Source organism: Plasmopara halstedii (genome assembly GCF_900000015.1).
Source record: "Plasmopara halstedii genome assembly, contig: Scaffold_1343, whole genome shotgun sequence".
In the NCBI taxonomy this organism is placed as follows: domain Eukaryota; phylum Oomycota; class Peronosporomycetes; order Peronosporales; family Peronosporaceae; genus Plasmopara; species Plasmopara halstedii.
In genome coordinates, this window is record NW_020188258.1 from 92,580 (window position 1) to 114,073 (window position 21,494).

Below are 21,494 nucleotides of genomic sequence, written 5' to 3' on the forward strand. Positions count from 1 at the left end.
ATCGAGTCGTAAAGGAGTGCTTCCGTTGAGAGAATGGAACACGAGCTGTTTGTTAACCTGCCTCCGTGACAACTGAACATATTTGGAAAGCATTTGTCGATAATTTGCCCCAATTGTATCGTGGAACAGGTGGTCAAGTAGTCAGAAGCGTTGATCGCTCGCCTGTAGGTGCTCATCATTCTTGATATGTCGCTGATAAGACACCTTCGGGGGCTCGCTGAACCAGTATTGGTAAGGCAAGAAAACACCCAATATGAGGCCGCTATATCTTTGAGCTCAGCCTTTTGAGGGTAGGGACAAAAATCTTTCTCTGACTGAAGGGAGTCGATTTGGCCAAGAACTCAGCCATGCTCCATACGGATCAAAAGTGCGTCCTGCTTGCTTTGAGCTAGCTGGCTGAGGGCTTTACTGTGCAGCGAAAAACAGTCATAACCAGCACGGAAAAAAATGAAGCGAAATATGTAGCTGGTGATCGCACCGCCTTACAGGCATATCGAGTACAATATAAGGTTTGACCAAGTCGTCATGGAAAGCGGAAGCTAGTGGCCAGATGTTGAGTACGCGTATCGCCGCGTTGGCCGTAGATCCTCTCTCGAAGGCAGTGATAGTACCATCTTCATGAAGAATTTAAACAGTTGCGACCCGCGCCGAGAACTCACTGTAACTGCTTAAAGGGAGCTAAAGTTATTGCATCGAATGCGGAGTACTGCTTCCGTACCGCGAAAGCCAATTGGGAGGGAGTGATCACTGAGCGCGCCGTAGGGTGATAAGCCTGAGCCATGCGGGAGGGAAGATACATATCCTGGCTGTTGAGAAGCTTCTTGATACACGCAGATGTTCCATTTACGGCAATACTTGACATATGCACCGTCTCTAACCCGCCCGCTTTAAGGTGAAAGGTTCGAAGGGTCGGGATCTGACACAGGGTTTGACACCTTTCACTTGAGTCTCCGTCGTAAGACGCACGAAAGTTAATCTGTATGCGGCATGTCCAATGCCTCCGCGTACTGTCCACCGTTTCTGACTGTCTTGCGTCGCATATACTTACACGACGCTCCTGAATCTATCAGCAATTTTCACGGCTCCCCAATGTCCAACATTTTGATGAAGGGGTTCAAAGTTTACGATAATGAATCGTGATGCGAACGTACAATTGCGCACACTTAATAAATGACCATCTGAGATCCTAAGATCCTTGCATATCAATGCTCTAGCACCGCATTTTGCATTTGACCCTACACGTTATGTATTGCCTCACCAGCGTATATCACCGTTGCGATATGAAACAGCGCATAATTCGGGTGAAACAGCGTAACATCCACCACAAAAAGCCCACCTGGCTGTGACCTTATCTCAAAAGAAGGATAACCGTCTATGAGAGACGTGGTAACGTCGTCGGCGTGTGCATCGAAACCTAATTTGTATCGATCACAAAATGTCTAAATGCATCCTGAACTTGACAAAGGGGTATTTCATAGCATGTTACTCTTTGTCACGAGCTGGATAATTCCTCTTGAAACTTGCGAGACTGACGCGTTCATTCCCATTGACATTTGCTGGTAGAAACACATACTATGGCAACACTCTGAATCCAAAAAAGTCACTTTCGGTGCTCAAAGAATTATAATTGGGGGAATCATAAAGCCAGCTGTCACACTGTCCTTTCCCTCAAAACCAGCACAACTTTACATTCATGTATAAAAGATTGGTGAGAGGTCGTGTCGATCACACCACGCTTGTACGAGTAGTTATTCATGCCGATCAACCTCCAAAAATACTGGTACCGATCAATCTCATGTGGTCATGATCAACGTCGAATCTATAAACATACCATGGCCCCCAATACAGTAACCCAGAAGTGGAAATTCTTTGAATAAGCAGTCAGTGTATTTTAGAGCATACACTTGAGCATGGCTCAAAGCTGCTAAATATGGATGTCCACATCCAAATTCAAATGCCCTGCATGACCATAAATAAAAATAGTTTTGTGCATGACTTGATGTGGCCTGAATAGCTGCGTTATTTTAGCAGCATAACCCGCAACTTCCAAATCATTCAGCTCAGATCTCTCACCGCGCTGGAAGGGATGATTCAGTCTTTCATGAAAGTTTGTTGAAGCCCATCAAACATGTTCAGGGAAATCGAGCAAACTTTCGACAAACGGTGCCTTTTTGTGGCAAGTCTAATCAAGAAACTAAGTACAAATCAGGGCAACAACCACCGTAATATACAGCTTGCACAATCCGTATTTACTGCTAGCTTTTCTGACAGAGAAAGTCGGCGCCGATTAAAAAAATTATCTCTCTCTCAATACCTGCCTTCGTGTTCTGAACGAACAAGAGAGTCTACGACGGCACATTGGTTTTTGCTAAGGGTCATTGAGGTCCGACGCGACATTTGTTTCCAATTACCATGCTTATTTCATGACACAAATTTCGATCCAAAAACTACGCAGTATTATTGCTGCAGCTTTCAGAGTCCTGTATGTTAGACATATCAATGACGGATGAAGAGCACAGCTTCTTCTCCGGCCACGACCGTTTGCAGACATCCACCAAAGAGTACTCGTGAAGCTCGCTACGAGCTTCTGCCTGAGGTAGTCGGGTGAGACTTAAAGCCCTCAGTCTTCCCCATCACCATGTTTGCGACTTAATATCATTATCGCCGCTAACATGTAAAACTTTATTGCTTCGCACGGTGAATGCGTCTTAAAGTAATGCTGGCACCGCAGCACCGACCAGGATAAGTCATTTTTTTGAATATCATGACCCAACTCTTCTACTTGTGACCTAAATCGCTCTTCAGGTCCATCGGTTCTGAAACAGGATACACTAGACAACTGAGATTTTCTGTCTCGCCAGAGACACCCTTTGAAATCACGACATGTAATCGGTTTTCCTGTTCCAACAAATATTCATTCCGTAGACCGCATTATACCATCGCATCTTTCCGTCTCACGCTGGGTCTCGACTCACTTTTTGCAGCGGGGCTGCCGTAGCTCGTTGCTTATAGGAAGCTTACTAAGGTCACCGACCTTGCGTTCTATACTAGAACCAGTACGAGTGTAGCGGATCGCAATCCGTTACCTCCAAGAGTGCCAAAAACCTTGATCCAAGGCAGATGCACTCTTTCGTTTAAAATTGAAACTGTTTTTGTTTTTTTATTTGCGGCAGAGCCGCCTATATTTAAAATCTTAGGCACTTCCGCCACGTAGTGGCTTCTTGTTACGGCGTAACCACCACATTGTGTGATTACACCGCCTTGTGTAATCGACACCTCCGTACGGTCACACCATCTTGTGCGACCCCTTTCGTACCACGGTACAAGTAACCCCTTACACTATTGCTTCCGTTTTCTGAACTCTTTTCCAGGTACTTGGCAATATAATTGCTACACAATTGGGCAACAACATGTCCTGCGAAAAATCTGTGTAGAATCGTTCTCGCATCAAATAGCTTCAGCTGGATGAGGTAAGTTTTGATTTTCCCCACCCATGAGTTTTGAAGAAACGAAGTACTTGACTTCAAAAGGACATATGTTTTCGTCTAAATTCATATTAACGTTTATTCATAATGAGTTATACAGCTTAATATCGCTTCATATGAGACTAACACCACAGAAGTCTTATCGAACGATCAAAATTTGGTGGGTTGCTGATTTCTCGGAGGCAGATTAAGACCGCAAACGAAGATCACACGTAGCTGTGCTAGGAAACATGTTTTGGTTTGAGTACCAACGCTTTGTTGCCTTCGAATATTCAAAATTTCACTGAAGTTTAATGTGATTTTCGTACAATTGTACATCAATTGTACGGAACTAAGTTCTGTACATAACGGTCCAGTGCGTACCTGTGACACTGTCGATTATCCATCGCCTTTAGAACGCGATATTATTTAGCTCTGCTTCACAGAATCAAATTGCTAGATGTTATACTTATTAATCATATATTTTTGTAATTACAACTTATTGACTAGAATAAAAGTCTCAAAAATAAGTATTAAGAGAGACTGGTATAACTTCTGGTATAACAAAGTGTTGTGTGGAGTACTATTTATTTGTGGGATGGCGTTCCGCCGCGAGGTGTCTCCGCTGGATAAGCTAGTGCTTAAATTTATCTCCAAGGCGCCGCGACAGCTAGACGTGATTATTAATGAAAAAACGTTAGAACGTGCCCACCGCATTGGAAAGCCGACCAAGTCGCGCACGCACAAGGTCAAGCAGGAAGTTATCCGAGCACTACTGCGGGGAGGAAGAGTCGGCGACGACACGCTGCCTCAAAGTTTCTTTCATTCCAGCATGACACGCATTGAGATAATTGGAGCTAAAATTTCAGCCGTGTTTGTGGAGATGGTAAGGCTTTTCCTTATCATGATACGAGAACAGAGAGTGCTGACGATGAAATTATTTGGTCGTTTAGCTGTCTCAGGCGTGCCCCAAATTGCACTCGGTTAATTTTTCGGGCTGTTTTCGACTTACGGATGATGCAATTGAGACTCTTTTAAAAAATTGTCCAGGTGATGATCTGCTGAATGTCTACAACTACAACCTTTGACGTATTTATCGCTCAAAACAACATTTGCAGAAATCAAGGACCTGAACATTGAAAATTGTCGCAAGTTGACGGACGCCTCATTAGATCATCTACGTAAACTTGCACCGAAACTGCAGGTTTGCAACTGTTGAGATCTTTAGTTTTCTACGTTCTTTAATTCTGAACAAGCGGGTGATTCAATGCAGGGCCTGGATATTGGTGGCAACTTCAACATGACGATTTCAGGCATTACAAAGCTAATTGAAAGACATCCAAATCATTCCAAGTTTACGAAAGTTCACCTGTCAGGCCACCCTGTGACAGATCAGTACGGTGTTGTTGGAGTGATGAAAATTGTTCAGATGCTTGACATGGGTATGTTTTGTTGCTGAAGAACTATCAAGGCTATTATGGTTAAATGCCGGAAGTTGCATAGCCTCAGTGTTGGCTACTGTGCCATTACTGACGAAGCTCTGATTGCTTTATTAAAAAAGCGCGAGTCCGTATCGCGTCTGTGCTTACATTGGAATGTCGCGATCACGTATGTTCTACCTTTCAAATATCATTTAATATTATATTGTACTGACTGTTTGCAACGTCTTAAAAAGCAACCAATTGCTTCGTTTTCTTGGGTCAGAAGCCCGAAACTTGCAGGAATTAAATTTATGCGGCGTGAAGAGCGTCTCGGCCGACGTATGTTACCATGAAAATAATCTATTTGATATTTGTCCAACTGTTTGATGTGATGTAGGCTATTCTGGCAACAATTCATGCAAAAATGGGTGGTAGAAACGAATTGCTTGATTCTTCGGCACCCCAGTCTGGTACTGGTCAAAATCTCGAGCCGGAGCGAAAGCGGCTCAAAAAAATTGATTTTCGGTACACTAGGTAAGTTTTTGCCGATGACTTAGGTGATGTGTGCTCATATGATACTTTTCAGTATCACAAAGGAAGCGGCTGCAGCTGTCAAAGATCGGTATCCTGAGCTTCAAGTGACATTTTAGACGATTTGAATATATGGCACTCATTTTGTTTTAAAACGAAATATGTGTGCCCATCTTTAAAAAAAGATAAATTTTGTGTGTTGATCAATTGAGATCGTATTTGTATCTTTAAAGCAGCGAATTATCTTTCTTGCAGATCACTTTTTGCACCAAGTATTGTGGTAAAACATCACTATGATGGCTAACTTTACTGCAGTTACACTCAATTTACGCTCAATAACTGAACCTGCTGCTTCTGCCCTCGCTTTTGGCCATGAAGTTCGGCAAGCAGCTCGAGATCTCGGCTAATCCAGAGTGGCGTGATAACTATGTGCAGTATAAGCGTTTAAAGCGGCTTATTAAGCGCGTTGCCTTTGAAGTAGAGAAAAAACAGAACAAGCAGAAGAAGCTCCAGCACAAGATGGAGCTTGACGCTGGTGACGAGGAGGTTCACGTGGTTGTGGACGAGAGCCACCCACTGCTTAAACCCGTAGTGGATGATGTGCAGGATGCCAAGGATCAGTTCTGGGAGGTACTTGATGCCAACCTAATGATCGTCAACGACTTTTTTAAAAGTAAAGTCGTCCGCCTTTACCGATCCGTGGGCGAGTTTGAGGTCATGTTAGAGGACGAGAGAACGCCCACGGGTCACGTGCACACGCGCTCTCGTACTTACTCACAAGGTACATATCAAAATTATTACATATAAAGGTCCAGAGCTTGAAACTTGTTGGTTGTTACTGTTATCGAGCAGAGCATGGGTTTGCAGCGCTACAGGAGATCTATGATACACTGGTGGATTTACGTACGTTTGTACAAATAAATCATTCAGGTTTTCGAAAGATTGTCAAGAAGGTGAAACAAGAATGAGAATAAGGATGATTAGAATAATCTAGTCGTGAGTTATGACGTTTTCTGCAGTTTGACAAGACCGTGAAGACTCATACGCAAGACGCTTTTATGAAACGCTTGGGTAATCAACGCTTTTATAAGTCTACGGATATCGACGACTTGCTGACTCGCGTATTTCGGCTTACTTCGAAGTACGGTGAAGGTTATTCGTCTGATTTGAAAGTGTTATGGTTCTTAATGATTATATACTGGTCACAGGGACAAATTGGAGGCTGGAAACATGGAACGTCGCATGCGGCGAATGCAAGGGGACCAGAATGCGCTGCTTCGTAAGGTGAGTCGGCTTGTACAAAACGAAAGATTCAAAACTTATTTCTTCTTTTGGGTGCGCGTCAGGTGAAAGTCGTCCCGTTCTGCATCTCATTGGCACTATTTGCTCTTCTTATGCTTGTTCGAATCACACCAGAAGGTTGATATAGCGATGATTCAATTTTGACGTTTTGTATGCTACAAGATTAAGATCTGTTTTGAATGGATTTAGGAAAAGACGTGCAACAGCGATGCCTCGCCATGCTCGTGTTCATAACAGCACTCTGGGTCACAGAAGCACTTCCCTATTTTGCAACCGCGTTACTCGTTCCTCCGCTTGTTGTATTCCTGCGTATTTTAAATGACAAAGCGCACCCTGACAATCTGCTTACTGCTAGTACGTGCCTTTTTTATCTTATCGCTCAAAGTATTCATACACGGTTGCTAATACGAGTGCATTGACATTGACCACGGGCTATCTACAGAGCAATCTGCCAAGGAAGTCATGTCCATGTTGGTCAACCACACGACAATTTTGATTATGGGCGGGTGCGTCCAGCAACATTCGGGTCGAAAGCTTTATAATCATAAATATGCATCTGCTATAGCTATTCAATATCGGCGGCTTTCGCAAAGTGTCAGATTGAGCTCTACATTGCTGCATTTTTGCAGCGTCGTTTCAAGAAGAGCCCGAATTTGTTTCTTTTGGCAATCATGCTCATGGGACTCTTTTTGTCAATGTGGATTAGTAACCACACGGCTCCAGTACTATGTGTGTCGGTCCTGCTTCCTATCATTCGAGACTTTCCCACGAACAGTATCTATGTCAAGACGCTATTAATCGGCTTGGCTTTTGCCTGCAATTTGGGAGGAATGATGACTCCGATTTCTTCATTGCAAAACACATTAGCGGTATCGTTCTTGGAAAAGGCCGGATATACTGTCACCTTTGGTCAGTGGATGGCGATGGCTGTTCCATTTTGCACTGTTAGCACAGTATTGGTAAGCAAACTGGTACCAGACTTTCCTCGAAAGTATGCATTAATCTGTTTACATACTTGTTTCCGTGTTATACAATAGTGTTGGGCTTTTTTGCTGTGGGTTATGGATCCTAGGGATGCGACGTACATTCCACAGATTGTCTACGACCAGAAACAAAAGATTAGCAGCCTTCATGTTGTTGTTGTATCCATGACGCTTCTAACTATCTTCTTGTGGGCGTCATTCTCGGTGACAATTACCACCTTTGGTGATTTGGGTATCATCTCAATGATATTTATGGTGAGCATTCACCATCGTCAATGCTTGATGTATTGATTAAACTAATGAATTCGAATCTTTGCAGTTTATCATGTTTGGCACGGGCATGCTCAGCCAATTTGACTTTGACTCTTTCTCGTGGCATATTCTGTTTTTGATCGGTGGTGGCAACGTCTTGGGAGATGTACGTGATTGCATTACTGATATGATGGGTTATCAGTCTCACACCTGTTCTTACTCTCCCGTCTAGGCCGTGCAGCGATCAGGTCTTCTCGACACACTTAGCCAAATGGTCATACATGCGTTGCCGTCTGGAAACGTCTGGATGGTCACTGTTTCACTCTGCAGTATGGTGATCTGCCTTACGACTTTCGTCTCGCATACAGTTGCATCGATCATTCTTTTGCCAATCATAGTTCAGATGGCAATTCAGATCGGACACCCACACATACCTGTAATCTGCTGTGCTTTGGCCATTTCCGCTGGTAAGCACGATTGTTTATTATTTCTGAAGCCGCAACTTAGGTAATGTATGCTAATTTATTCTCGCAGCGATGGCACTCCCGTTCTCGTCTTTTCCAAACATCAACTCACTATTGGTATTAGACGACCACGGCCAACCGTACCTGGAGGTGAAAGACTTTCTTCGTGTAGGAGTGAGCTTTTCTCTCGTTACGATGGCTTTAATCGTCACTCTCGGTTACGGTCTCATCGTTCTTGTGTTGGGATACGAGATTGATTTGACGACTACAATGTGGGAAGTATGAAGCCAAACAACAACTTAAGCGCAGAAATAAGCATACATAACATCCTACTCAATTCTCTGACAGTGAGACCTAGAAATAAAGTAGTAATCAAGGAGGAATTCTTCGACGTTTAGGCTTATGTTGTGCTTTGTTACGTGTGCGAAAGAATGGACAAAACTTCTGCTCCTTCATCGTAAAAGCTAAAACGATCGACTATACTTTTTAATTTCGTAAAGAATTTCCTGTGTTGTAACGATTTCTGAGTTGAATGATGGAGTTCGTTGGTAGTTACGCTTAATAATTTCCACAAAACGCGTGTAGTACAGCAATAATTGTGTCAGCACTTGTTTCAGTATCTCCATACCATTGCGAAAGTTTGAGAAGTATGTCATTACATTGCTGTTCATATTTTCGATGCCTGTCTTCCACGTCGCTGCAAATGTACGCACGATTTTTTCGATCTGCGCCGTGTCGACTTGGAGAGAATTTCCTGTTGTTGATGCTGAGCCTTTGCCGAGCATAAGCTGTTCGTGCTGTCGAACAAACTGAATCAGCGTTGCGTAAAATGTCATTAGCTCCTCCTCCACAAACTTTTCACGCTGGCCAACAAGTAATTCCTCAAACTTTGACGTCTCTTCCGAGACAACATGCCGCTCCTCGAATCGTGTGAGAACAAGATCGTAATTATTTATTAGAAATACGCATTTGTCCTTTGCGGAGGCGTGTTGCTCGGATAAACGACTCAGCAGGTTCAAAATTTCGTTGCGCAATCCAGCCAGGCTTTTAAGAACCACATCTCTTGTGCCGTTTTCGAGCATTTGGGCGTTAGAGGTCAAAAAGGTATCCCTAGTATCCTGGTTTTGCTGTGTGTGTAGACACAAGCTGAGGATGGACGAAGAAAATTCAGCATAGCGTCTGATGACAAAGTGAGGGTGCAGGTCGATCGGGCTCAGCTTCTTCGTTTTTGCACTTTTTACGCTGACAAAGTTAAGATCAAATACAGCCTGAAATCGCGGCCACAACAACAAATTCACTCTATCAAAGTAAGCATCTAAGCATGGAATTCGGCGCTTCTCCATCACTGTCCGTTGAGCGTACGTCAGGCGTATCATGAGCAGCAAACCAATGGCATCGTAACACGTGAATAAATAGTTTTCCAAATTTTCCAGGCACAGTGACAGCGTCTTAGCGAATACACGCATGAAATAGTCACGACTGCGCGGCACATTCTCCTGTTGATTGGTTAACTTAAAGAACTCAATTAAGAAAAGATACTCAGAAGTAACCGAGTCCATCAGATGCTGCTGGATATTGCGAAAAACTGACTCGTACGGCAGTTTGAGCCCCTCCTGTTGAGCAACATGCAAAATCAGTGGCGGTGCCGACGCAATTTTCAATATCTTTTCACGCTCCGTGACTGAAAATGTATCATTCCGTTTGCTTAAATTCACGCGATTGCTAAACATGCCTTTTAACGATTGCTCATCCACCACAATGACATCCGTACGTGTCGCTATCTCCTCATAAAATTTCATTAAACCTGCATGATACGACTTGAATACACTCACCAGCGTCTTACTCATCGCCTCTGCATACACCTCTTTAAATTCTTCCTCTATATCTGGTGCATTGTCGGCCAAAAAGACCACTAGGTATTTCATGGGCAGTAGTGTATTCTGCTGCATCATCTGTACATTGGTTTTCGGCTTCTTGATCAAGTTCATCTTACTCAACAAGAACTCTCGAATCCTTGCAATAGCTCTGGCTTTTAAATTTTTCAAGTGAGCCTCTACATCAATGAAGGCTGCCGTTTGGGAAGGAAGAAGATTAAAACTTGAGCCTGACGGGTCTGGATGATTCAACGCTGCATATCGGAGCTTCCCATTTAGTGTAACGAGAGCATGGAGATAAGCCTCGTTCACCTCTCCTTCATCAATTGTCTTGATTAAAGATGGAGCTACTGTTACTTGATCCAGATATGCTTGCAGCTTCTCCTCCGTCTCACGGCGATTCTTAAGCTTCACATTCATTCCAATGGACTCATCCTGCAGATGGCGTATCTCGTCACTAATTCCGCCGAGATCAGCTTGAAATCCCAGTAACATTTCTTGCATCTTGGCTAATAGATTGTCACAATCCTGCACCTCGTCATGCAGCTCTACAATATCAGCAGATTTCATGACGTATTGTGTCACCGACGCCGCCTCAGCTGCGCGGAGATCTTGATCGATCTGCTGTGCATATCCACGCAGGTCCACACCCTGGGACAATGCCTCCTTGATGACTTCATCCTGCTGAAATAGCTCGAGATAGTCGTCGAGCTCGTCAAAATCGATGTCGTCTAGGTTGACGGATAAACCTCCAGCGTCGCTCGGCTTTGTCATGGTAAAATTGGATTTTTCATCAATATCTCAAATTCTTCAAATTTCAAATCATATTCAAAGTTGACACCACTATTGGAAACGTTAGACGAAGACACGGCCAACCAACCTGCTTCTTAGGCATAAGCTAGAAAGTCTTAACAACTGAACGAGCCTTAACGACGCGGGGGCCCAAAGACTGGACGAATTAATCATAGATAAAAGCGTTTCTGAGAAAAATCCAGGTTGCCGAGCTATTGATGGCGATGTAGATGCTGATGAACCTCGTACTGGCGGTCGAAAGATTGTAGGTTGCTGGGATTGCGCGGCACATTCAGTATATGAAAAAGGGTCACCAAGGCGATGGACGCAAAACAAGTAGCGGTTAAATTACTGGAAGAGGTTTATTCTTCAGATGCTTCATGAACGTCCAGGATACATATCTCAAGATGAGTTTCCGCAGCAAAATTGATGGTGGCACACCTCATCAAAGTGATCTCTTGGATTATGAGGTATTAAGAGCTGGTCTAAAAGATTTATGCGTATGAGTCTATCCCCTTTGCGTCAGCTAACGCGGACTTCTGGCGCTAAAACTATCTCTGTGCAACTTGTTCGACAATCCCGTTGCGCTTGGTAGTATAAGTTGGTTTATCCGACGATCAAATCGTGAAAATAGTGTATCCTCTGTAAAAATCACGAGATAAAAATGACCTGTCCATGAGGCAACTTGACAAACTTTGTAAGCTTATATCTAAAGCCAGTTCCGAGTAATACGACAATTAGCGTCCAAAGGGCCGGCAGGATCAAACGTTCGCCTGAAGGTGTTCATCAGCCAAAAGATGCACTTAGCTAAACAAACTTACAAAAAGCTTCCACCAGTCGTAGGTGGGACACAAACGGCCCTTACCGCGAGGTCACTGATGCTAATCTTCAGCGCATTGAGAACAGGGGGAAAAAGTCGCTCTCTCTGGGCGAGAAAAGCTGAGATGATAATATTACGACCATGCTTAAGATAGATCATGGCCGCGTTCGATGATAGGCTTAACCTTCGTGAAAGAGGCGTTTCCAACAATGAACCAACAAATGTCGCGGGCGTACGCGCCCCTAATTAGACAAACCGAGTGCACTTTGAACTCTTGTATTCCTGTCAAGTTACGAGCAATTACCGCCGCGATATGTCAGACCATTCTAATAACCATTAACAACTATATGATTTTTTTCTCAGATCGATGCAGCTCGCCACGATATTTTTATAACTACACTACCTCGATCAAGGTGGCGATATGTGCTGCGTCGAATGTATCTCAATCATTGGTCGGTAAGAGTATCAGAAGTGGAAGCAGTACGAGCGCGTCTTAGGCAAAGAGCCCCAGCAGCGCTGGGAAGAATTTGAGAGATCCTTAAAGCGATGTGGTTATCGCATATGTTCCGTTTGTGGTAGTGCGTACTGGAAGCTCCCTTTTCTATAAGCTGAGAGTTGAATACCGTCGTGGAGGACGTGGTCAACGAATCTCAACCCAAAAGAAATTTTTTAAGAAGGTCGTGATTACAATTTAGAATCGCTGACTGTTGCTATCATCGTCCCGAGCTTTCTGAGGTCATAAGAACTCGAACAATTTAATCGCAACGTCGTTTTATATGCCGCGCAACTGTTGTATTCAGTAAGAAATACACAGAGCCATTGATGACACCGAACACAAATGCGATATCCGTATGTTTTGAAAGGATACGAAAGTGCCAAATTTTTCTGTAACCCACCTGCATTATGTGAGGATTTTGACAGCGTTTCGCTTTTGTCGTCGATCTAGAGCTAGACTTTGAACTCAGTCTAGGTATGACGCGGCTTGAACGCCATGAGCAAAGGATTGACTGGAACACGAAACAGTTACCTATCTTTGCTTAGAAGCAGATATTTTTTGTGGGTATGAAGCGGCGATATATTAGTGTAGGATATATGATGCCTGCCCCAGATTGATAAGTATCTCCGGTGCCTTGGGCAAAGGTCGGGAGTAGTGGGTCGCAATATCAGGATGAGACAGAGAGAATTGATTGGATGTCGTGGTCTGTAGGTTATATATCTGCTGAGGCACGGGATATCTAGATTCCGAGTGTGTATATCTGGTAGGACGGTTCGTGATCACTATGAGGTGGAGACGCTTGAATTTGAGCCGGTAAATAGTTACAAAACGGTGACATCACTAAATTGTACGATTGGTACTGGAGGCGAAGCTGAGCTCATTATCCGTCATGAATAAGCTTGTCATTGCAAACATTCAGTGAGCACTGAGTGGGAAGAGAGTGGAAAAGTTATTCTTAGAAATTCTTGCGTAGTTGAAGGATCACAACGTTGTATCCAAAGGTCGATATCGCAAGCAGCCACCGGATCGGGAGGTGCGTCATTAAATGGGCTTAGTTCCTGAAGGCAAAAATTAGTCACGCAGCAATCGACCTGATCGAGGGATCTATAGGCGCTTCTCTGTGCGAGAAGGAAATCGGTTTAAAGAGAGAAAAATATCTCCCCACGCGGCGCCAAATTTCTTTGTCGAAATGTCTGCCGGCAAGTGACAGTTTATGCACGCTTTCTTAAAGTTAAACGCAGCCACGATTCAGCGCAAATACCGAGATAAGATGTGTTGAAGAATAGCATCGTCACTTTAAGCTTGTTCAGTATATCTGACCTGGTTCGTAAATACTATAGTGTCCATCGCACTGCGGTGAATATGTCTTGCGTACCGACGTCATCTAATATCAGATGACGCAGCTGCGTGCCTATACACATACCGCTTGCGACGAATATTCATTCCGTGGTGATGGGTAGTCATTTGCTCATCCTCGTCTCGATTTTGCAGCTTTGTTGAGAAAGGAAGGGTCGACTGTTAGTTACGGCCCTCAAAGTGTATGTCTGGCGGAGCGGTAAAGTCCATTTGTGAGCTGTTGTCTCCTGTGCTAGGGTCGTGTATAGTGAAAGCAACTGGATATCGCAATCTTCTATGCCATAAGCCGGAAGAGTTGAAGGGCGGGGTATGAGGATTTGGCTTTCAGCATCCCCATCAAGCACTTCTGATCAGTGCTCAAGGGTATGCGTTCAAAGAAGCTTCTCGCCATAATAATCAAAGGTTTATTTGGTGCTCTCAAATTCGTGTTTCTGGGATGCTTCAATTTAAACATTTTGCATGGGCAGTTGCTCAGTGCCTTGGTCTCAAAAACAAAGTCTAGTCCTGATACTACTAGTGCAAATTATACCGATATGGCGCGGTCTCTCACTATTCCTATTTGGGCTGGGGCGCGGTAGCAGAGACAGCTGTCAAATCCGTGATAGATACCTCATGTGCTCTCATTTCGCATCGCTTCAGATCTATATCGACTTTTATCTTGTTAAAGATGCTTTGACCTTTGCTATGAGATCTGCTTTACTCCAAGCGGATATCAATTTTCATGATTGCGTGACCGGGTTAATATACCGCCAGCATTAAGCAGACAGAAAGCTTCTTATTCTACTCATACCACGTTAAGGGTAGCTCCGTATCGTGTTGCACGAAGCTTCTTGTCCTGCGTTGTGTACTTCTTTGTATAGATCATGCATCGTTACTCACAGCGACGACATCACCACTTCTCTCACAGTAAAGCGTTAGAGTCACTATCTCTCTTTGCGCTGTTTATCATAAAGATCAAATATAAGTCAGGTAGCTAAATGTAGTTCCTTAGGTGCTTTGGCGTCGCCGCGACTATGAGTTATCGCATGCAACGATGGTAACATACACATTGACGAAACGATATGTCCAGCGACCACGCGTCATGTGTCTAGTGGGTCAATGTTGTAACACAGCAAGCCTCGAAGTAAGAAAGCGCAAAACAGATATAAAAAGCGCAAATTTGGCAAAACAAATTGTGCTTACTAAGCACTCAGCAACGCAGCTCATGTTGCGTCTTATTATGCGCTGTATTTTTTGCATCATCAATGTGTATTTTACCATCGTGACATGCGATAACTCATAGTCATGGCGACGCCAAAGCACATATGATACTATATTAAGCCAACCTGACTTTCCTAATCTTTGAGGTATAACGGGCAAATAAAGATAGTGATTTTTACCCTTTTTGCGAGAAATGCAGCGATGTCGCCACCGTGAGTTACGACAAATGATCTATACAAAAGAGCTACCCAGCCCACGATAAGAAGCTTCTTGCAACACAATATGGAGCTACTTGCGTTAGCTCCTTGTCTTGAGATGAGTAATATTCTCCTTCCGCTCTATGCTTGCGAGATTCAAGCGCGGTCACGCTTTCATGAATATTGATATCACTTGGAGTAAGGCCGAACTCGTGGCAAAGGTCAAAGTGTCTTGAACAAAACGGAATATTGAGCTAGCTCTTTGGTATGCTGTCTTTTTTGCCGCTCCCAGCTCAACTTGGCATAATTTTCTAAAGGAATGGTTGAGGTCACGCCATGTTGGCATACTTTGCACCATATTCGTAGTAGTTGTTAGTCAGGCCTAGACTCTGTCTTTCGGACAAAAGACATGTTTACTGCCCGCAGATTATGGTTTCGTTTAAGCATTCCAGAAACACGAATGTGATAGCAATAAATCATCATTGATTATTTTTGTGAAAATTTTATCAAATCGCACACACTTGAGCACTGAGCAAAATTGGTTGATGGGGATGTTCACAGTCGACGTTTTATACTCAGCACAGCGGATGAATTTTTCGTCATAAGCCGTTTGTGTTTTGGCATGCAGCTGCGTCATCTAACGATCAAATGACGCCGGTATGCTAGCCAGTCCCCGAGACTTGACTTGACCAGCATTTCGTTAGTCACCATGCAAGAAAAATGGTTCACTGTCTTTCATGAGAAGTATGCAAAAAGTCGAGAGCCCCGAACAAATTGCTACCAACAATGCAATTTCGTAGCACACCCTTCCAAAAAAGGTGTTTGCGCCGGTGGTGTTCTGCAGCCCATTTTAATAGAAATCGGTGTTTGCGACAAAAGCGTACTTACATTTAGCTCATTTAATGCACTAATTATTATCAGCTTTCTGTAAACCGTTCTGACACAGAAAGTTGGCCTCGACTGTAAGGATTTACGTCTTGTCAATGAATCCGCTTTGTACTCCAGGCGAAAGAAAGTGTTTGCGACATCCCCGTTCGGACACTATCGTGTGACGCGGGTTTTGTTTTCGAATTCAGGTCGAATTTATACTACCCTCCCTCGATCCGGGGACAACACGTGTGATGGATCTCCTGCCACCACGTGGTGAATTTCCTTCTAAAAAAGGAGAAGAATTCCGTAGGATCCCTGAGGATAGCCGGCTCACTTGTGGTACTCAGTTCTTCGCGTGTGGTTTTAATTATCGACCCACATATAACGAGGAAGTCCTTCACCAGTCCCAATCATACATATTGATGACGCATATCTTGCAAATATCGCAAAAAAAAGTGCTCCAGACTCAATGAGAGCATCTACCGTTGATATCGACGGAGACTCTCACGCCTAGGACTTCAGTCCGATCGCTCTTTTCAAGTATAAGTAGTTTTTCTTACACAAACAAGCGGAGCTTCGCTGCCCTGCACGATGGACGAGACACACGGTAGAGCTGACTCAGCAGTACCGTTACATTGTGATAATGATGATCTCTGTGAATAATTTGCCTTCTAGTTATTCCCGTGTCTGCCGGTCCTGGCACAGGCGGCCGTGATACGGGTAACACTAGTTATCAACCGTCCCACGAGAAATGTACTATGGGTATCACCACGTACAGTGTCTGCATATATACGCTATGGGTACCGCATCGTACAATTACGATTCTCTGGCTCATTCTGAGAATTGGCTCACTACAGGTGCTTGTGTTGAGCTCTGAGCAATAGCATCGCTCATCAATTTGGACAAACTCACATCACGCACCGAAGCTAATGTAGGCTCTGTAACGGGATTCACGTGCCCTGGTATAAAAGGTTGGATCATACAAGATAGTGTGGCTACGCAATGGTCTGCAGTTAAAAAACAAGTCAGTACGTGGTTGGAACTGCCAGTAGTTATACATTCGAACAGGTTATACTATGTAAATAATAAAACCTATAGATTTAGATATAGGTTGCTTTGCCGCAAATAAAACAAAGAATTACACTATATAGTTTAAACAAAAGAGTTAATTAGCCTTGGGGTAAGGTTGTAGTTACGATTGAAGTAAGTGGATTGCGATCCGCTACACTCGTACTGTTTTAAAGTATAGAACGAAGGTCAGCGACCTTAACCAAGCTTCCTCTAAGCGAAAAAACTACGGCAGTCCTGCTGCAATTGTAGACAGTCTACATCTGAGTTGTTTACAACTGACCTTCTGTGAAGATGAAGCAGTTCTACTATTTGCCCCAGGGCATGCAGAACGGGCTTAAAGCTGGTGTCTCTGCTTGGTCCTGAGGGCGTACAACACCTCGCTTCGCAAGGCCCTGAAGTGATCAACGCAAGCGTAGAGAGGTTTCAAGCCATTAAATTCTCTGCTAGAGCACCTACAGCCGAAGATGTCGGCGTCGACAGCGTTTTTGGCGCCACCGTCGGCGACGGATGACCCCTCCCAACCCAAACCGCTCGTGGTGAGTGTTAAGACCTTCGAGGGCAAAGGTGGAGAGAGAAACCTGCTCTGAGTGAGAGAGGTCGAGATGTACATGGCGTTCGCCATGTTCCAGACCGAGCGACAGCGCGTGGCGCTAGCTATCTCCAGGCTCGGAATCAAGCGCGGGAATGGGCACTGACGTGCGGTACTTCGGTTGAAGCGGCGTTCCCCTCCTGGAAAGAGCAGAAGCGTCAGCTTTTGCGAGTGTTCTCGCCGCCTAACCTGGCGAATCGCGTGCGATCGCACATCTTTGCCACCCGACAGGGCAAGAATAAATTGGTGGACTTTGTCCAAGAGTTGCGTACTCTCTTTGCCGTTATGGCAGCCGATCCTCTTCTCGAGGCGGTCACAGTGACCGTTTTTATGGAGGGCCTCCGCACTGGCGTGGCTGGACTCAAAGTCTTCCGTGTGCACCCGTTTTCTTTCGAAGCAGTGGATGTGGCATTGAATGCCGAATTCAACTGTAGGTCGACACAACTTGGTTGAAATGAACACTATAGCATATTGTCGAGCGGGCCTGAGCCGATAGATCTCAGCTATGCTAGGCAGAGCTCCGAGCTGCTGAGCAGCGTTGGGATACCCGACGGTGTTTTGTCTGTGGAGACATCCGTCACCTTCGGATTGGTTGCCCCCTGCGCTAGGCGCGTCAAGGCTCATCAAACTGACGTCCAACTGCTTACCATCTTCTGGATTTTTGCGAGAAAACGACCAAATTCAGTAGGCTCGGGGCAGTCTCCCGTGGAAGAACTGAGTTCTGTTGAGCCTTAAAGAGGTAGAGGGCAGCAGGGCCCATCCCCGAAGCGCTCCATGCTCTTGAACACGGAACATGTATGCAAGTCGAGCGTGCCGGTCGTGGAAGCGATCGTGCAAGGGCTTTAAGAAGCCATGGGAGATCCTGATCGAGTTCGTCGGGCAAATTTTCGCGACGCTCCACAATGGAAGGAAGTCAGCTGTATGCTGAGGAGCTGAAGGCGCGGTTGATTGACACCAGCACTGTTTGCTTAGCGACGGGGACATTATCACAGTGCCGAAGGTCCCTGTGGACCTCGGTGTCATGTTTCATGACTTTGATAGCGTGGAACGCTGCTCAGTCTTAAATTTTATTTTAAGGTAAGATCTCATCCTTGATATGGTATGGCTCACCTTGAGATTGGATCCACTGTAGGTCGAAGACCTTGGGCTCTACGCGCACGTCCATGATGGAGCTTTGGTAAGTCATAAACCCACCTCTGCTAGGAAGCAAAAACGCTATATGCGCGGGCACTAGACTTGGACAGTCAGCGCGCTAGAGATCGAGGTATCCGAGTTGGTAGACACCGAAGGTGTAGCGAAGAGGAGTTTCGAGCATGGCCCACGGGCTGAATGTGGAACGGCACGTACCCCACTGAGCGCTGCTCAAGTTTCGGAGCATGGTCGGCCAAGGGCCGAGGAATCGAGGGCAAAGCCCCAGAGAAACACGTGGAGTGGCACGCAATCCACTGAGCACTGCTCACATCCCGAAGCAGTCGCTGCATGCCACTAGTGGCATGGTTTGACAAGGTCCGAGGTATGTTGGGCAAGGTACTTTAGATGTGCGTCGAGTGGCACGTTATCCACTAGACGAAGACTGCGGAGCTAGCAGCTCTTCGTCGGATGTTGTGCATGACATCAGGGCTCCGGCTGAGCTGGAAGTGGGGCTAACACTGGACATCGCTGAGTGCGTGCTCCCACCGGTCTCGCCGAGACGTACAACCTATATATTGGCGACAGCGATGCTATATGCTAGCTCAAGACGCCAGGCGCCGACCCTTACCCCGGATGTGTCTACCGTAGACGATAGCGCACAGCGATACACCCTCGTCAACGGTATGACGGGGGAGGAAGACAGTGACGTGAACCTCGGGGCTATTCCCAGGGAGGATGCTCTTCTTGAGCTAAACGAGATGTCTTTCGAAGAATTCGACGGTGCCTTGAAGGCAGGAAACTAAGCCGAAAAGGAGATCAACTCGTTGTCGCTTCTGGATGAAGCTGTCTTGGTGGACACCAAGAAGGTGCTGAGCAAACAAAGTGGATCGTCGATTCCGAAGAATTCATCAGATTCGTACTACCCTTTGGTGAAAGAAATTCAAGACGTCCAGTCCAAAGACCTGCCGTCGGTCCGTCCTCCCTCCGGACCGAGGCGTGCGTCATGGGATCGACCTGGTTCCGGGCACCAAATACTCTGTAACACGCCAATGGCCCCTGCCCAAGGAGCAGTGCGACGTCATTGACGCCTTATTCCGTGCGAAGCACGAAGTAGCAATGGTGCGTGAGAGTTAATATCCCCATTCGACACCCACGTTTTGTGTACGGAAATCGAACGGCAAGTGGCGTATCGTTCATGCTTGCAATTAGCTCAAGACTGACACCGACTGCTAGGAAGGATGTTCTCCAGGACAACAGGGTTTTATGTACAAAGTACAGTGCACTCAACTTGGTCGATGGGAATTACCATTTGCACACGAGAGCGAATGACATTCCGCTCACAGCGGTGAGTACTCCGAGCGGTATGCTTTGGGCATGGCATGTGATGTCATGAGGGCTGTCGTATGCCCCAGCAACATCTAATCGTCTTATGACGCAGTTGTGCAGGTCCCACCAAGCGAATGCTAACACATACTTCGACATCTTTACCCAAGGTCGTGCTAAGCTCGGTAGGACGGATGAAGAGAACCAAATCGTCCATGTAAGAGCGGTGTGTGAGCGCATGCGCACGAATAAGCTGTATGCAAATGCAGACAAGTGCATCTTCGGCGCCGAAGGAATCTCTTTTTAGGGTGCTTCATCAAGAAGTGTAGCCTTCAAATGGATTCCGCGAAGGTCAAAGTCATTGTGGACTGACCGGTTCCAAAGAACCAAAAGGACTTAAGTGGCTTAGCCTTGCCAACAACAGCTAGGATAGCGCAGAAATAGCACGGCAATTGTCAAAATTCCTTAAAAGGATGCGAAATGGTGTTTGGACACCGAGAATCGGGAGTCTTTTTACAGAGTTGAAGACAGCCTTCTTCATACACCAATACTGTAGTTGCCAGACCGTGATCGTCCTTTCAGTGTCATCTGTGACGCTTCGGACTTTGCCATCGGCTATGCACTGCTGCAAGCAGACACCGAGGGTCGTGATCGGGTGATGGCATTCGGATCTCTTCAGCTCAAGGCTGCGGAGAAGAACTACTCTGCTCACGTCAAGAAATAATTGAGATGAAGTATGCTCTTGTCAGGTTCAGGGTTCACCTGGTCGGCTCTAAGCCATTCCTGATCGACACAGATCATGCGTCACTACGCACTGCGCACCTCTCGCAGAGGATGGCTAGGTGGCAATCTTTCTTCGCAGAATAAAACTTCGAGGTGAAGAATAAGCCAAGAAAGCAGATTGCTTTGGCTGATGCGTTGTTAGGCAGACCAGATTATGAGCTTGCTCGTGTCACAACGGCGACGTCATCCGTGACGGATTTGATCCGCGCCGCGTACGCGGGTGATGATTTGTGCCTCGCGCTGCTACAGGCTCTCGGAAGCAAGAAGTTTGAAACTCGGGCAAGAAGCTGTCGTCGCGACTGCGTGCACAATTACACCGATATTCGCTTAACAACGGGTTGCTGTATTATAGCATCGATTCGACGGATACGCCACGAATTATGGTTCGTCACGATGAAGACTTGAAGAACCGTATCCTCTATGAGGCACACAACACCCCGCTTAATGGTCATCTCGGTCGTGAAAAGACCTACAGCCCTGTGAGTTGCTACTACTGGTAGTCCAAGCTGTTCAAATGGACGAGCACATATGTGTGCACATGTGTGACGTGTCAAAGGGTAAGACACTCTCCGAAT

The 21,494-nt window shown here is 45.4% G+C and overlaps 5 protein-coding genes across 5 annotated transcripts; 4 read left to right on the top strand and 1 right to left on the bottom strand.

Annotated features, from left to right (window-relative positions):
• Positions 1 to 4,062: 4,062 nt before the first annotated feature.
• PHALS_01044 (Leucine rich repeat proteins, some proteins contain F-box) lies at positions 4,063 to 5,535 on the top strand (the record flags this gene model as incomplete). The annotated part of the gene is made up of 8 exons (XM_024730830.1): positions 4,063 to 4,350; positions 4,418 to 4,514; positions 4,583 to 4,668; positions 4,738 to 4,859; positions 4,926 to 5,072; positions 5,140 to 5,224; positions 5,283 to 5,419; positions 5,472 to 5,535. 8 exons carry the CDS (start codon positions 4,063 to 4,065, stop codon positions 5,533 to 5,535), a joined length of 1,026 nt encoding a protein of 341 aa, XP_024581068.1.
• A 253-nt stretch (positions 5,536 to 5,788) lies between these two features.
• PHALS_01045 (divalent anion:na symporter family protein) lies at positions 5,789 to 8,702 on the top strand (the record flags this gene model as incomplete). Its single annotated transcript, XM_024730831.1, has 12 exons — positions 5,789 to 6,197; positions 6,269 to 6,369; positions 6,436 to 6,557; positions 6,625 to 6,700; positions 6,763 to 6,835; positions 6,908 to 7,072; positions 7,161 to 7,224; positions 7,284 to 7,677; positions 7,756 to 7,956; positions 8,021 to 8,119; positions 8,186 to 8,420; positions 8,488 to 8,702. The coding sequence occupies 12 exons, from the start codon at positions 5,789 to 5,791 to the stop codon at positions 8,700 to 8,702; spliced, it is 2,154 nt and encodes a 717-aa protein (XP_024581069.1).
• A 179-nt stretch (positions 8,703 to 8,881) lies between these two features.
• PHALS_01046 (Vacuolar sorting protein VPS52/suppressor of actin Sac2) lies at positions 8,882 to 11,065 on the bottom strand (the record flags this gene model as incomplete). The annotated part of the gene is made up of 1 exon (XM_024730832.1): positions 8,882 to 11,065. One exon carries the CDS (start codon positions 11,063 to 11,065, stop codon positions 8,882 to 8,884), a length of 2,184 nt encoding a protein of 727 aa, XP_024581070.1.
• Positions 11,066 to 12,060: 995 nt separating this feature from the next.
• Positions 12,061 to 12,510, top strand: PHALS_01047 (uncharacterized protein; the record flags this gene model as incomplete). Its single annotated transcript, XM_024730833.1, has 2 exons — positions 12,061 to 12,135; positions 12,373 to 12,510. 2 exons carry the CDS (start codon positions 12,061 to 12,063, stop codon positions 12,508 to 12,510), a joined length of 213 nt encoding a protein of 70 aa, XP_024581071.1.
• Positions 12,511 to 14,064: 1,554 nt separating this feature from the next.
• On the top strand, positions 14,065 to 14,333 carry PHALS_01048 (uncharacterized protein; the record flags this gene model as incomplete). Its single annotated transcript, XM_024730834.1, has 2 exons — positions 14,065 to 14,118; positions 14,223 to 14,333. 2 exons carry the CDS (start codon positions 14,065 to 14,067, stop codon positions 14,331 to 14,333), a joined length of 165 nt encoding a protein of 54 aa, XP_024581072.1.
• Positions 14,334 to 21,494: the final 7,161 nt, after the last annotated feature.